A 15,988-nucleotide genomic window follows, 5' to 3' on the forward strand; every position below is an offset into this window, starting at 1 on the left:
AGTGACAGGGTCTCACTATGTTGGCCAAGCTGGTTTTGAACTCCTGGACTCAAGTAATCCTCCTGCCTGGCCTCCCAACAGTGCTGGGATTACAGGCATAAGCCACTGTGCCCAGCTGAGGATGAATATTTTGGAAGTACATCCATTCTTTTTTTGGAGATAGAGTCTCGTTTTGTTACCCAGGCTAGAGTGCAGTGGTGAGATCTCAGCTCACTGCAACCTCCACCTCCCAGGTTCAAGCAATTCTCCTGCCTCAGCCTCCTGAGTACCTGGGACTACAGGCATGTGCCACTACACCCGGCTAATTTTTTTTGTATTTTTAGTAGAGATAGGGTTTTACCATGTTGGCCAGGCTGGTCTCGAACTCCTGAACTCCAGTGATCTGCCCACCTTGGCCTCCCAAAATGCTGAGATTACAGGTGTGAGCCGCTACACCCGGTCTGAGGTACATTCATTCTTAAAGTTTTAAGTTACACTATACTTAGGTCTATTTCCTGTGGCCCAGTGTGGTCCCTTCTCGGTTCTAGCACAAATTTTAATCAAGTACCCCTGTTGTCAGGAGACATTTAATATTTTCTAGAGGTTTGCAGGCTTTTTCTATAAAGGCCAGATGGTAAAATATTTTTGGCTTTGTAAGCCTAATGATCTCTGTCATGACACCTTAACTCTGCCACTGGTACTGGCAAGCAGCCACAGACAACATATAAATGAACAGAGTGAGGCTACATTCCAGTAAGACTTCATTTATGCACACTGAAATCTAAATTTCATATAATTTTCATGTATCACAAAATATCATCTTGTATTGATTTTTTCCAACCAGTTAAAAATGTAAAAAACATTTTTAGTTCACGGGTTACATAAACACAGGCAGTGGGCCAATTTGGCCCATGGCCAAGGTTTACTGAGTCCTGAAGGATTCAAAACACAGGTTGAGGCCAGGTGTGGTGGCTCACACCAGTAATCCCAGCACTTTGGAAGGCCAAGGTGGGTGGATCACCTGAGGTCAGGAGTTCGATACCTGCCAGGAGTTCGAGACCAGCTTGACCAACATGGTGAAACCCCATCTTGGCCGGGCGCGGTGGCTCACGCCTGTAATCCCAGCACTTTGGGAGGCTGAGGTGGGCGGATCACCTGAGATCAGGAGTTCGAGACCAGCCTGACCAACATGGAGAAACCCCGTCTCTACTAAAAATACAAAAATTAGCTGGGCGTGGTGGTGCATGCCTGTAATCCCAGCTACTTGGGAGGCTGAAGCAGGTGAATCCCTTGAACCTGGGAGGAGGAGGTTGCATGCCATTTCACTCCAGCCTGGACAACAAGAGTGAAACTCCATCTCAAAAAAAAAAAAAAAAAAAAAAAAAAACCCATCTCTACTAAAATACAAAAAAAATTAGCCAGGTATGGTGGCACATGCCTGTAATCCCAGCTACTCAAGAGGCCGAGATAGGAGAATCACTTCAACCCAGGAGGTGGAGATTGCAGTGAGGTGAGATCAAGCCATTGCCATTGCACTCCAGCCTGGGCCACAAGAGTGAAAACTCGGGCTCAAAACAAAAACAAAAACAAACAAAAAAACTACACAGGTTGAGCATCCCAAATCAAAAAATCGCAAATCTGAAGTGTTCCAAAACCCAAAACTTTTAGAATCAACATGATGCTCAAAGGAAATGCTCATCAGAGCATTGTGGATTTCAGATTTTTCAGATTAGCAATGCTCAACTGGTAAAGATAATGCAAATAATCCAAAATCCAAAAAAAATTTCCAAAATCCAGAACACTCTGGTCCCAAACATTTCAGATAAGGTATCCTTACCCTGCATGAGGGCAACATTAATGGTGAATAAATAACTTCTTCAGGAACACAACAGACTGGTACAGTTGCCTTTTTATATTAATTAGGCTTAATAGTGCTTGGAGCCAATATACTCAATACTACTACAAACCTTGGATCCGATATACTCAATAATACTACCTTCACTACATTAGCAAAGTCTTAGCCTAAAGATCCTGTGAAGTGGGAGGGTTTTCAAAGTCGCTAGAAGTGGTTGTGTTGCACCACCTAAACTCACCAAACATAATATAGTACTGCGATTTTCCATTCAGGTTCTTCTGGTCAATGTCTGCAGGAAAGACCTTAATGTAGCCCCCTCCACAGTCCATCTTCTGCTCATGTTTTACTGTATACTGAATGACCAGAGTTTTCCCTTTATTGCTGAACGGTTTGAAGCGTGCAGAGATGGCATAGAATCGGCCATTCTGAGTGGTTTGCAGACCTTTGAACAAAAAATACTCATGAAGGATTAGGAATGACGCTGTGCTAAGTAACGCAGGAAGTTAAATGGATGTCCTTCCCTTACTCCCAAACATAAATGTCCTAACCATTTACAGTGATCTACAGTGTCAACAGAGCATTATACAATAATGCATAATGGGTAGACCACTAGCAGGCACTCTGCTTCCATATAATTTTTTTTTTTTTTTGACATGGAGTCTCACTCTGTCGCCCAGGCTGGAGTGCAATGGCATGATCTTGGCTCACTGCAAACTCCACCTCCTGGGTTCAAGTGATTCTCCTGCCTCAGCCTCCTGAGTAGTTGGGATTACAACTACAATTAGCCACCACGCCTGGCTAATTTTTGTATTTCTAGTAGAGACAGGGTTTCTCCATGTTGGTCAGGCTGGTCTCGAACTCCTGACCTCAGGTGACTGCCTGTCTCGGCCTCCCAAAATGCTGGGATTACAGGCGTGAGCCAGCGTGCCTGGCCCATACAACTTTTATTTCACACACCTGGAAGTTTTTGTTCTTGATATACCACTGTTGTTAATTAATTAATTTATTTATCTATTTATTTTTTGAGATGGAGTCTCACTCTGTCACCCAGGCTGGAGTGCAGTGGCACGATCTCAGCCCACTGCAAGCTCCACCTCCCGGGTTCACGCCATTCTCCTGCCTCAGCCTCCTGAGTAGCTGGGACTACAGGCGCCGGCCACCACACCCAGCTAATTTTTTGTATTTTTAGTAGAGACGGGGTTTCACCGTGTTAGCCAGGATGGTCTCGATCCCCTGACCTCATGATCCGCCTGCCTCGGCCTCCCAAAGTGCTGGGATTACAGGCGTGAGCCACCGTGCCCGACTGGTCCCTTTCCTAAACATTCTACTCTGTCTTTTCAGCATAAAAAGCAGCCATAGACAATATATAAATGAATGGACTGCCAGGCATGCTGGCTCATGCCTGTAATCCCAGCACTTTGGGAGGCTGAGGCAGGCGGATCACGGGGTCAGAAGTTTGAGACCAGCCTGGCCAATATGGTGAAACCCTATCTCTACTAAAAATACAAAAATTAGCGGGGCGTGGTGGCGTGTGCCTGTAGTCCCAGCTACTCAGGAGAGTGAGGCAGAAGAATCGCTTAAACCCGGGAGGCGGAGGTTGCAGTGAGCCGAGATCGCACCACTGCACTCCAGCCTGGGTGACAGAGTGAGATTCCGCCTCCAAAAAAAAAAGAATGGATGTGGCTGTGTTCCAGTGAAACTTAATGGACACTAAACTTTCTTTCTTTCGTCTTTTTTTTTTTTTTTTGAGACAGAGGCTCGCTCTATTGCCCAGACTGAATCTCTGCTCACTGCAACCTCCACCTCCCAGGTTCAAGCGATTCTCCTGCCTCAGCCTCCTGAGTAGCTGGGACTGCAGGCATGCGACACCATGCCTGGCTAATTTTCATATTTTTAGTAGAGATGGGGTTTCACCATGTTGCCCAGGCTGGTCTTGAACTCCTGGCCTCAAGTGATCCACTCACCTTGGCCTCTCGGAGTGCTAAGATTACAGATGTGAACCACCTTGCCTGGCCTAAACTTTCACATATGTGAAAGCAAATACAATTTAAAGCCTTGAGAGGCCAGGCATGGTGGCTCACATCTGTAATCTCAATACTTTGGGAGGCTGAGCCAGGTGGATCACTTGAAGTCAGAAGTTCGAGACCAGCCTGGCCAACATGGGGAAACTCCATTTCTACTAAAAATACAAAATTAGCCGAGCATAGTGGCGCGCGTCTGTGGTCCCAGCTACTCGGGAAGCTCAGGCAGCTGAACTGTTTGAACCTGGGAGGTGGAGGAGTCATTGCACCCCAGCCTGGGTGGCAGGGCGAAACTCCGTTTAAAAAAATAAATAGGCCAGACACGGTGGCTCACGCCTGTAATCCCAACACTTTGGGAGGCCGAGGCAGGTGGATCACCTGAGGTTGGGAGTTGGAGACCAGCCTGACCAACATGGAGAAACCCTGTCTCTACTAAAAATACAAAATTAAGCCGGGTGCGGTGGCTCACGCCTGTAATCCCAGCACTTTGGGAGGCCGAGGCGGGAGGATCACGAGGTCAGGAGATTGAGATCATCCTGGCTAACACGGTGAAACCCCGTCTCTACTAAAAAAGAAAAAAATACAAAAAAATTAGCCGGGTGTGGTGGCAGGCGCCTGTAGTTCCAGCTACTCGGCAGGAGAATGGCGTGAATCCAGGAGGCAGAGCTTGCAGTGAGCCGAGATCGCGCCACTGCACTCCATCCTGGGCTACATCCTAGCCAGGTGTGGTGGCACATGCCTGTAATCCTAGCTACTTGGGACGCTGGAGGCAGGAGAATCATTTGAACCTGCGAGGCGGAGGTTGTGGTGAGCAGAGATCATGCCATTGCACTCCAGCCTGGGTAACAAGAGTGAAACTCTCTCTCAAATAAACAAACAAATAAATAAATAAATAAAAATAAAATAAATAAATAAAATAAATAAAAGCCTTGAGCAAGATGTGTCATCTGAGTCATGCAGCATGCAGGTGTAACCTCTGCTTCTTAAATCATAGATAAACCTTCTTCCTCATTGTTCTTGTCCTGCAAATGACTAGGACAGACCAGAGACCAGGCCTCCTCTATTTGTGACTACTGACCTTGGTTACAGATTAACTGCCTCCACTACTGACCTGTACCTAACTCAGACCAGATGGCGCAAAAGATGCCGTGACTGTTACATCTTCAGGGTGAAATGTTAAATATACCTTCTCAAAAGAAAAAGACCACCTTGACTAATGGGATCATGGTCATTATCTATCAAGCCTTGCCTAGAAAGATGCTGAAATTCTGTGAAGCTTCCCTAAACTTTGTCTATACAAATGATCCCAAACTTCTACACTTCAGAACACTGACTTCTATTCTTTGGGATCTGTGTTTTCTGCACAGTTGTCCTCAAACTTTGAGCTTGAATTAGCTCTCTTTAAGCTGGATTTTTTTTTTTTTTTTTTTTTTTTGAGACAGAGTCTTGCTCTGTTGCCCAGGCTGGAGTGTAGTGGCACGATCTCGACTCACTGCAACCTCCACCTCTCGGGTTCATGTGATTCTCCTGCCTCAATCTCCCAAGTAGCTGGGACTACAGGCCTATGCCACCATGCTTGGCTGATATTTGTGTATATGTATTGAGATAGAGTCTTGCTCTGTTATCCAGGCTGGAGTGCAGTGGCATGATCTTGGCTCACTGCAACCTCTGCCTCCTGGGTTCAAGTGATTCTCCTGCCTCAGCCTCTGAAGTAGGTGAGATTATAAGTGTGTGCCACCATGCCCGGCTAATTTTTGTATTTTTAATAGAGATGGAGTTTTGCCATGTTGGCCAGGCTGGTCTCAACCTCAAGTGATTCGCTTGCCTTATCTTGACCTGCCTGTACAAAAGTAAAAACTCATTGTGTTGTACCCTGAAGAATGTGCAGGCGACAAGATGTAATGTTTACCTCTGTATTTTTTTCTTTTATTTTTTGAAATGGAGTCTCATTCTGTCACCCAGGCTGGAGTGCAGTGGTGCAATCTCAGTTCACTGCAACCTCTGCCTCCTGGGTACAAACGATTCTCCTGCTTCAGCCTCCCAATTAGCTGGGATTATAGTTGTGCGCCACCACGCTTGGCTAATTTTTTTGTATTTTTGTGGAGACAGGGTTTCACCATGGTGGCCAGGCTGGTCTCAAACTCCTGACCTCAAGTAATCCACCTGCCTTGGCCTCCCAAGATGCTGGGATTACAGGCGTGAGCCACGGTGCCTGACCATATTTTTCTTTTTTTTTGAAATGGAGTCTCCCTCTGTCACTGAGGCTGGAGTGCAGTGGCATGATCTCTGCTCACTGCAACCTCTGCCTCCCGGGTTCAAGTGATTCTTCTGCCTCAGCCTCCCGAGTAGCTGGGACTACAGGCATGCGCCACCACACCCAGCTAATTTTTGTATTTTTAGTAGAGACAGGGTGTCACCGTATTGGCCAGACTGGTTTCGAACTCCTGACCTCATGATCCGCCCACCTAAGGCCTCCCAAAGTGCTGGGATTACAGGCATGAGCCACCGCGCCGGGCCTATTTTTCTTTTTAATGCGAAAATTAAAATGAGAAAAAGTATCCACTAACCTTTTCCTTCTCACGGGCATGGCCCTTGATCCTCAAATGCACTTGACTAGTGTCTGTTAAGAGGGACAATTTTGGTAATGCCTACTAATAACACATTCATACAAATATAATCCAAAGAAGGTTAAATACCATTGCATATTTGACAGTGCTTCAAGTATGATTTTATTATACCAAATAAGCTGAGTATGTCTCCTTGGACTTCAGGGGACCTAATACCAATAAAAGTAATAATAATGATAATAGGCCAAGCACCATGGCTCATGCCTATAATCCCAGCACTTTAGGAGGCCGAGGCAGGTGGATTACTTAAGGCCAGGAGTTTGAGACCAGCTTGGGCAATGCGGTGAAACTCTGTCTCTAAAAAAATTAGCAGGGCGTGGTGGCGCACGGAGGTTTGAGTGAGCCAAGATCATGCCACTGCACTGCACTCTAGCCTAGGCGACAGAGCGAGACTCCTACTAAAAAAAAAAAAAAAAAAAAAAGGAATCTTCGGCAATAAAGAAAGGAGAGAGGAGGCTGGGTGCGGTGGCTTATGCCTGTAATCCCAGCACTTTGGGAGGCCGAGGTGGGTGGATCACGAGGTCAGGAGTTCGAGACCAGCCTGGCCAAAGTGGACCCTGTCTCTACTAAAAGTACAAAAATTAGCCGGTCATGGTGGCGCGCGCCTGTAGTCCCAGCTACTCAGGAGGCTGAGGCAGGAGAATTGCTTGAACCCGGGAGGTGGAAATTGCAGTGAGCCGAAATCGCGCCATTGCATTCCATCCTGGGCAACAGAGCAAGGCTCCGTTTCAAAAAAAAAAAAAAGGAGAGAAGAAACAAAAAAACAAGGAAATGAGCCCCTTAAGTTCTACCTTTGCCTTAATGTCTTCATCTGTAAAACGGGAATAAAAGCGTTTTGGCTGTGCCACAACTACCTAGAGAGGTTGCTATGCAAATGTAACATTAGGCTCAATTTGGTCTTGATTCTACACTAACCTTTATCTTTCTCTTTATGACCATAAAACTTCCCCGACGAAAGTCTAAAATGCCCAAATCGGGAGTCATTGGTGGACTGCACCCATCGGTTTCTCCAATGCTCTGTGGGGAAGGGGAAATAACAACGGTAAGAGGTGATAATGGTTAATTTGGGCTAAGGGAAGGGTGAAGGGGGACCCTCAAGGATTCGAGGGTTCGCTGCCGTCGACCCTGTGGCGACTCTGGCCAGCCTTAGGGGGCGAAGATGGGGGAGCTTACACCTCCGCCACCACGGGAGTGGCCCCTTCACCTCCGTCTAGAAATTCCTCTTGGAAATAGACGGTAGCCAGCGCCACTCGCAGCATGCAGATGGCCCAGAGCGGGACCAGAGCCCGGGCCATGGGGGCGTGCACTGCGCTTCCGGTCGCCACCACCCTTTAGCTCCCGGCTCTCTCTGCGGCTCTTCGGGCGCGTCCCGAAACTACAACTCCCGTCACAGCTCGAGATTATGACCTGAGGGTCCCATTGGTCGCTGCGGCGCGGGGCACGTTGGGCCCGCCCCGGAACTACCGCTCCCATGACACCCCGCGATTGTGATTCGGGGCGCCTTTGGTCTGTGGGGCGCGATGCTTGCCGGGAGGTGTAGTCTCTTCTGCTGCGGCTCTGTTGCCCAGGGCAACCGCTCCCTCAGGCCTGAATGTGGCGGCTGCCTCTACGAATGGACGGCGTGGGAGGAGGTCGGCGGGGCTGGTGGGGAGGTGACCTGGCTGGGCGTCCGGGCTTGCGAGGGGGATACGGGGAAATGGGGCCTTCTCCGGGGCTGAGCTGGTTGGGCGGGCGGCTGCCGGATGGTCCCGCGCCTCAGTTTCCCTGTCTGGGGTCTATTGGAGCGTGGTCCTGCGCGGGTCGCTTCATAGCTGGGGAGAAGAGCAGGATGGTCTGAGGGGCGCCAGGGTTTTCAGATTTTGGTTTGTTGATTTGTAACAACTTTATTGAGCCTTCATTTACATATCATAGTGTTCGCCACTTTTAAGCTGACGACTCCGTTATTTTTAGTAAATCCACAAAGTTGTGAAGCCGTCGCCACCATCCAGCTCATCCAGCTTTAGAACTTTGTGTCAGGCCGGGCGCGGTGACTCACGCCTGGAATCCCAGCACTTTGGGAGGCAGAGGCGGGAGGATCACTTCAGGCCAGGAGATCCAGACCAGCCTGGGCAACATGGCGAGACCCCATCTCTAAAAAAGATAAAAATAAAAAATTAGCCAGGTGTAGTGGCACGCGCCTGTAGTCCCAGCTACTCGGGATGTTGTGATCATGCCACTGCACACCGGCTAATTTTTTGTATTTTTAGTAGAGATGGGGTTTCACCATGTTTGCCGCACTGGTCTCGAACTCCTGACCTCACGTAATCTGCCAGCCTTGGCCTCCCAAAGTGCTGGGATTATAGGCGTGAGTCACAGCACCGGCCCGATCTGCTTTCTGAGTTTATTGGTTTGCCTTTTCTTGACAGTTGTTACAAATGAAATGATAGGGTGTATGGAGTTTAGTGTCTGGCTACTTTCTTTTTTTTCTTTTTCTTTTTTTTTTTTTTTTGAGACAGATTGTTGCCCTGTTACTCAGGCTGGAGTACAATGGTGCGATCTCGGCTCACTGCGAACTCCGCCCCCCGGGTTCAAGCAATTCTCCTGTCTCAGTGTCCTGAGTAGCTGTGATTACAGGTGCACACCACCATGCCCTGCTAGTTTTTGTATTTTTAGTAGAGACGGGGTTTCACCATGTGGGTCAGGCTGGTCTCAATCTCCTGACCTCGTGATCTGCCCGCCTCGGCCTCCCAAAGTGCTGGGATTACAGGCGTGAGCCACCGCGCCCGGCTTGGCTACTTTCCCTTAGTATGATGTATTTCAGATTCCTGCATGCTGTTATATTAGTATTGGTTTTTTAAATTGCTGAACAGTATTCCATTGTATGGATGGACCATAGTTTGTAATCCATTCACTAATTAATGGATAGTTACATTGTTTCCCGTTTTAGTCTACTAGGAGTAATAAGTATTATGGGGCCAGGTATGATGATGTGGGATTGTAATCTCAGCACTTTGGGAGGCTGAGGCTGCGGATCTCTAGAACCCAGGAATTTGAGAACAGCCTGGGCAACACAGCGAGACCTTGTCTCTACAAAAAGTTAGCCAGGCATGGCAATGTGTGTCTGTAGTCCCAGCTACCCAGGAAGCTAAGGTGGGAGGATCGCGTGACCCTGGGAGGTCGAGGCTGTAGTGAGCCATGATAACACCACTGCACTCCAGCCTGGACAACAGAGTGAGAGCCTGTCTCAAAACAAAACAAAACTGTTGCAAACATTTGCATACATTTTCATTTCTCTTGGGCCACATGGGAGTGGAATTCCTGGATCATATGGTAACTCTATGTCTAACCTTTTGAGGAACGAACTGTTTTCCACATTGAGGACTGTATCATTTTACAATTCCCCCAACAACATATGAGGGTTCCAATTTCTTTCTTTCTTCATTTTTTTTAGAGACAGGGTCTTCCCTTATCATCCAGGCTGGAGTCCAGTGGCACGATCATAGCTCACTGCAGCCTCAAACTCCTGTGCTCAAGCAATCCTCCCACCTCAGCCTCCCGAGTAACTGGGACTACAGGTGTGTGCCACCACACCCAGCTAATTTTTTCATTTTTTGTAGAGATGGGGTCTCCCTATGTTGCCCAGGCTGGTCTCAAACTCATGGGTTCAAGCAATCCTCCCATCCTGGCTGGAATTACAGGCGTGAGCCACTGTGGGCTTCAATCTGTTCACTTCCTCACTGACACTTGTTACGTGTATTTTGATTATAGCCATGCTAGGGGAGATGTGAAGTAGTAGTTCCTCATGGTTTTTTTCTTTTCTTTTCTTTTTTTTTTTTTTTTGAGACAGAGTCTCGATCTTTCGCCCAGGCTGGAGTGCAGTGGCGCTGTATGGGTTCACTGCAAGCTCTGCCTCCTGGGTTCACGCCATTCTCCTGCCTCAGCCTCCTGAGTAGCTGGGACTACAGGTGCCCGCCACCGTGCCCGGCTAATTTTTTGTGTTTTTAGTAGAGACGGGGTTTCACCGTGTTAGCCAGGATGGTGTCGATCTCCTGACCTCATGATCTACCCACCTCGGCCTCCCAAAGTGCTGAGATTACAGGCGTGAGCCACCGCGCCCGGCCTTTTTTTTTTTTTTTTTGAGATGGAGTCTCCCTCTGTCGTCAGGCTGGAGTGCAGTGGTGCGATCTCGGTTCACTGCAACCTCCACCTCCTGGGTTCAAGCGATTCTCCTGCCACAGCCTCCCAAGTAGCTGGGATTACAGGCGCGTGCCACCACACCCAGCTAATTTTTGTATTTTTAGTAGAGATGGGGTTTCACCATGTTGGCCAGGCTGGTCTCAAACTCCTGACCTCAAGTGATCTGTCTGCCTTGGCCTCCCAAAGTGCTGGGATTAGAGGCGTGAGCCACCACGCCTAGTCTGTTACTGGCATTTAAATGTTACTGAGCACTTTTTCATGTCCCACACAGAATATATAGGAATCCTATGAGGGTAGCAATTGTTATTTTTACAGATGAGCAGGCTGACACAGAGTGGTTAGGTAACTTGCCCAGCGTCACACAGACCAGGAAGTCTGCATTATTTCTGCCAGGCATGTTTTTCTGTTCTCTGACCCCTGTGGTCAGTCCTGTGCTGGGCACTCCTAGTACAGGTTAGTTAAGATAGGAACAAGCAAACAAGTTTATTAGGGAAACAGATTGTTAAATAGGAATCATAATTCATTCTTGTATAGAATCTTTTTTTTTCTTTTTTTTTGAGATGGAGTTTTACTCTGTCACCCAGGCTGGAGTGCAGTGGCGCATTCTCAGCTCACTGCAAGCTCCGCCTCCCAGGTTCACGCCATTCTCCTGCCTCAGCCTCTGGAGTAGCTGGGACTACAGGCGCCCGCCACCGCGCCTGGCTAATTTTTTTGTATTTTTACTAGAGATGGGGTTTCAACATGGTCTCGATCTCCTGACCTCGTGATCCACCCGCCTTGGCCTCCCAAAGTGCTAGTATTACAGGCATGAGCCACCGCGCCCGGCCTGTAGTTTTTCATCTTTTAAAGTCTTTGTAATCTTCAGAAGCCTTTGTAAGTCTTGCAGTGGGTTGTTCATATTCTTTCAGGGGTATATGGACACTCTGAGAATATGATGAAAGCTCTGATATTTCTACCTAGAGAAATATACACATATGGTAAAGATTTGCTGGGCTGCTGGGGAGCCGTGCCTGTCCATAGACCCCCTCTTTCCCAGGGTAGCGATTCTTCTTTTTTTTTTTTTGAGACAGAGTCTCGCTCTGTCGTCCAGGCTGGAGTGCAGTGGTGTGATCTCGGCTCACTGCAACCTCCACCTCCCGGGTTCAAGCGATTCTCCTGCCTCAGCTTCTTGAGTAGCTGGAACTACAGGTGGTGCCACCAGGCCCGGCTAATTTTTGTATTTTTAGTAAAGATGGGGTTTCACCATGTTGATCAGACTGGTCTTGAACTTATGACCTCATGGTCCACCCACCTTGGCCTCCCAAAGTGCTGGGATTACAGGCATGAGCCACCGTGCCTGGCGCTTGGCTAATTTTTGTATTTTTAGTAGAGATGGGGCTTTGCCATGTTGGCGAGGCTGGTCTCGAACCCCTGGGCTCAGGTGATCTGCTTGCCTTGGCCTCCTAAAGTGCTGGCATTACAGGTGTGAGCCACTGAGCCCAGCCATTGGTAATTGTTCTTACACTAAGTGAAATCTGATTTTCTGGGGGCTTGTTAAATACAGGGATACCTTGATTTTCGCACTTCACCTTATTGCTCTTTCAGGTAATTTGTCTTTTCTTTTTTCTTTTTTTTTTTTTTTTTTTTTAGACAGAGTTTCACTCTAGCCCAGGCTGGAATGCAGTGGCAGACATGGTGGTGTGCGCCTGTAGTCCCAGCTACACAGGAGGCTGAGGCAGGAGGATCACTTGAGCCTGAGAGGTTGTGCACCACCATGCCCAGCTAATTTTTGTATTTTTAGTAGACACGGTGTTTCACTATGTTTGCCAGGATGGTCTCGATCTCTTGACCTTGTGATCCACCTGCCTCAGCCTCCCAAAGTGCTGGGATTACAGGTGTGAGCCACTGCACCTGGCCTGGTCATTTTCATTGTCATCCTCGGGCTTGAAGGGAAGACTGTGGCTAGGTTGCAAAAGACAGTGTGAGCTTTAGCCAAGTAGGAGCCATTGAATGCTCAATACAAACAGCAGGTACTCTTATGCAAAATTGCTCCTCTTCCTCCACAGAATGGCTTCTGCAAGGAAAGCCAGCCGTCCCACGCATGATGTTTTTGGTGACTTCAGTGATGTTTCCTTGGAAGATTCAACAATGGAAGAAATCAGAAACTTCCAGATCAATAGAAATCTTACCAAAATAGCACCTGGTCATAGCAGATTTCTAAAAAGAAACCAAACTCTAGATGAGAAACACTTACTCCTGAAAGAGAACCCTGTGCTGGGGAGTGGACCCAGGCTTGCCTCATGTAGACCGCCCACCACTGCCTCCAGGATCCGAGCCAATGCCGCACTCATGAAGCTGGCCCAGCTGGAAACCCGGATCATGAATCGGAAGCTGCAGAGGAATTTGTCTGACACGGAATCTGACTCAATGACTGCCGATGCCAGTCTTCCAGAGAGAGCTGACAGAATCCTCTCCGGGGGTGCACTTGAACTCGCGTCGCAGAACACAGACAAAACTTCCCAGAATCGAGCCCGTGAACTTCCTGTCACCGAAAATAACGCACAGAACGCGAAGGTCAGTAGGTTTCTAAAGAAGAAACAAGCACCTGTTGAAAACATATCCCCTGAAGCACCTGCTGGGAAAGAGAGGACTTTGCAAACCCCCAAACAGAAAGAACCTGCAAGAACATTTGATTCTCCAGACAGTGACGAAGAAGAAATGAAAGTATTGCTAGGAAGCTTGATGGACTCTTCTAGAGAAAAAAACACGAATCAAGGCTTCAGCAGTGCTAACGTCAGCAAGGAAGAAGAAAGAAAACTATTTTCGGTAAGTTTTTTTTTTTTGGTAAATTTATTTTAATTTCTTTAATTCAATTTTTTTTTTTTTTTTGAGATGGAGTTTTGCTCTTGTTGCCCAGGCTGGAGTGCAATGGCACGATCTCTGCTCACCCCCACCTCCACTCCTAGGTACAAGTGATTCTCCTGCCTCAGCCTCCCGAGTAGCTGGAATTACCGGCATGTGCCACCACGCCCAGCTAATTTTGTGTGTTTAGTAGAGATGTGGTTTCTCCATGTTGGTCAGGCTGGTGTTGAACTTCCGATCTCAGGTGATCTGCCTGCCTCGGCCTCCCAAAGTGCTGGGATTACAGGCATGAGCCACCATGCCCGGCCGGTGACTAGCTAATTTTTTGTATATATTTTTTTTTTTTTGGAGACCAAGTTTCACTCTTGTTGCCCAGGCTAGAGTGCAGTGGCGTGATCTTGGCTCACCACAACCTCCACCTCCCGGGTTCAAGTGATTCTCCTACCTCAGCCTTCCTGTCTGGGACTACAAGCATGCACCACCATGCCCGGCTAATTTTGTATTTTTAGTAGAGACGGGGTTTCTCCATGTTGATCAGGCTGGTCTCCAACTCCTGACCTCAGGTGATCCGCCTACCTCAGCCTCCCAAAGTGCTGGGATTACAGGTGTGAGCCAGTGTGCGTGGCCTATTTGTGGAATATTTTCTTTCTTTCTTTCTTTTTTTTTTTTTTTTTTGAGATGGAGTCTCACTCTGTCGCCAGGCTGGAGTGCAGTGGCCTGATCTCGTCTCACTGCAACTTCTGCCTCCTGGGTTCAAGCAGTTCTTTTGCCTCAGCCTCCCAAGTAGCTGGGATTACAGGCACATACCACCACACCCAGCTAATTTTTGTATTTTTAGTAGAGACGGGGTTTCATCCTGTTGGCCGTGATGGTCTCGATCTCTTGACCTCGTGATCTGCCCGCCTCGGCCTCCCAAAGTGCCAGGATTTACAGGCATGAGCCACCACGCCCAGCCTTGTGGAATGTTTTCTACTCCCAACATTATCTTACCTAAATATTGTACCGTGACTTTCAGAAATGAAGAGAGAAAGGGGATGCAGTAAGAGAAAAATGTGATACCTGCGGTCTTGGTCTCATGCTCCCTGCTAATTGCACTATCTGTTTAACCATAAGAACTTAGGTATCAGCCAGGTATGGTGGCTCACACCTATAATCCAAGGGTTTTGGAAAGCTTAGGTGGGTAGGTTGCTTCAGCTGTGGTCAAGGCCAGTCTGGGCAACATGGCAAAACCCATTCCTACCAAAAAAAAAAAAAAAAAAAAAAATTAGCCAGGTGTGGTGGCACATACTTGTAGTCCTAGCTGCTTGGGAGGCTGAGGTGAGAGGATTGCTTGAGCCCAGGATGTTGAGGCTACAGTGAGCCATTGAGCCACTGCCCTCCAGCCTGGGCAACAGAGTGAGACCCTGTCTCAGAAAAAAAAAACAAAAAAAAAACCCAAAAACCTTAGTTGTCATAAGTTTGTTAATTTCAAGTGTTTTATATCAGGTCCCATCTCAACCGAGAGCATTTACTATACCCAGCGTGGAACTCTCCAGCGCAAAGCCTTCTCAGACATCACACCTGCCAACCTCCCTGGCAGCAGACAGAACCCTTCACAGCACTCGCTCAAGAGCGGACTCCCCACAGAGTCACGTTTCCGGTGACACTGCCTCCCACACGCCGTCAGTTTCCATCACAGGTGCCTTTTCAAACTCAGTGTCTTTAAAGATGGGGCATGTCAAGCTTGCGTCCTCCCCTGGAAGGAGTGAGGCTGAGCCTGTGGACGAGCCAGTCTCAGAAGGTGCTGATGACAGCCTCGACGGTAATCCGAGTCCCAGTGCAAAGCCAGTACCTTGGGCAGGATGGGTGGGGCCGCCTTTAGAGTCCGTGATGCAGTGCTCATGGGGCACTGCCACAGGCAGGGAATTTTGAGTCACGTCACACACTCGGCTTTCTAACTTTCTTGTCTGGTTGAGGGGCCAAGTCAGATTTTTGTGCTATCTTTATTTATTGATTTAATTCTGAGACAAGGTCTTGCTCTGTCGCTCAGGCTGGAGTGTAGTGGGCATGATCAGGGTTCACTACAGCCTCAACCTCCCAGGCTCAAGCAATCCGCCTGCCTCAGCCTCCTGACCAGCTGGGCCCACAAGCGTGTGCCACCACACCGGGCTAATTTTTGTACTCTTTGTGGAGACCAGGTTTCACCATGTTGTCCAGGCTGATCTTGAGTTCCTGGCCTCAGGTGATCTGCCTGCCTTGGCCTCCCAAAGTGCTGGGATTACAAGTGTGAGCCACCACACCTGGCTTACCAACTCATCTCTTGAGTCAATTTAAACCTGTTGGAAGCTGTTGGGGGCTAGGCCTGGTGGCTCACGCCAGCAATCCCAGTGCTTTGGAAAGCCTAGGCAGGAGGAGTTTGAGACCAGCCTGGCAACATGGTGAAACCTTGTCTTTACAAAACATACAAAAATTAACTGGGTGTGGTTTTGCACACCTGTAGTCCCAGCTAC

General features: G+C 48.2%; 2 protein-coding genes across 11 annotated transcripts in view; one reads left to right on the forward strand and one right to left on the reverse strand.

The window, feature by feature from the left end:
• Positions 1 to 7,994, reverse strand: part of CALR3 (calreticulin 3) — a 26,705-nt gene extending 18,711 nt beyond the window's left edge. For all 4 annotated transcript variants that reach the window (XM_054539875.2, XM_054539873.2, XM_054539874.2 and 1 more), the window contains exons 1-3: positions 7,687 to 7,994; positions 7,398 to 7,499; positions 2,073 to 2,276 (exon numbers count right to left, since the gene is read on the reverse strand). In XM_054539875.2, coding sequence (XP_054395850.1) covers positions 2,073 to 2,276; positions 7,398 to 7,499; positions 7,687 to 7,777 — 397 coding nt within the window. In that variant the 5' untranslated portion in view covers positions 7,778 to 7,994. The remainder of the gene's footprint in view (positions 1 to 2,072; positions 2,277 to 7,397; positions 7,500 to 7,686) is intronic.
• Positions 7,956 to 15,988, forward strand: part of C20H19orf44 (chromosome 20 C19orf44 homolog) — a 24,709-nt gene continuing 16,676 nt past the window's right edge. For 5 of the 7 annotated variants that reach the window (XR_010138433.1, XR_010138434.1, XM_063719342.1 and 2 more), the window contains exons 1-3: positions 8,007 to 8,113; positions 12,704 to 13,463; positions 14,985 to 15,300. Coding sequence is in view for 4 of the 7 variants with exons in the window: in XM_063719342.1 (XP_063575412.1) it covers positions 12,705 to 13,463; positions 14,985 to 15,300 (1,075 nt within the window). In the remaining 3 variants the exon portion in view is untranslated. Of the gene's footprint in view, positions 8,114 to 12,703; positions 13,464 to 14,984; positions 15,301 to 15,988 lie in introns of all 7 variants that reach the window. The other 2 variants (XR_008516425.2, XM_009252928.4) reach the window with 1 other exon arrangement.

Source organism: Pongo abelii, chromosome 20 (assembly GCF_028885655.2).
Source record: "Pongo abelii isolate AG06213 chromosome 20, NHGRI_mPonAbe1-v2.0_pri, whole genome shotgun sequence".
Taxonomy (NCBI): domain Eukaryota; kingdom Metazoa; phylum Chordata; class Mammalia; order Primates; family Hominidae; genus Pongo; species Pongo abelii.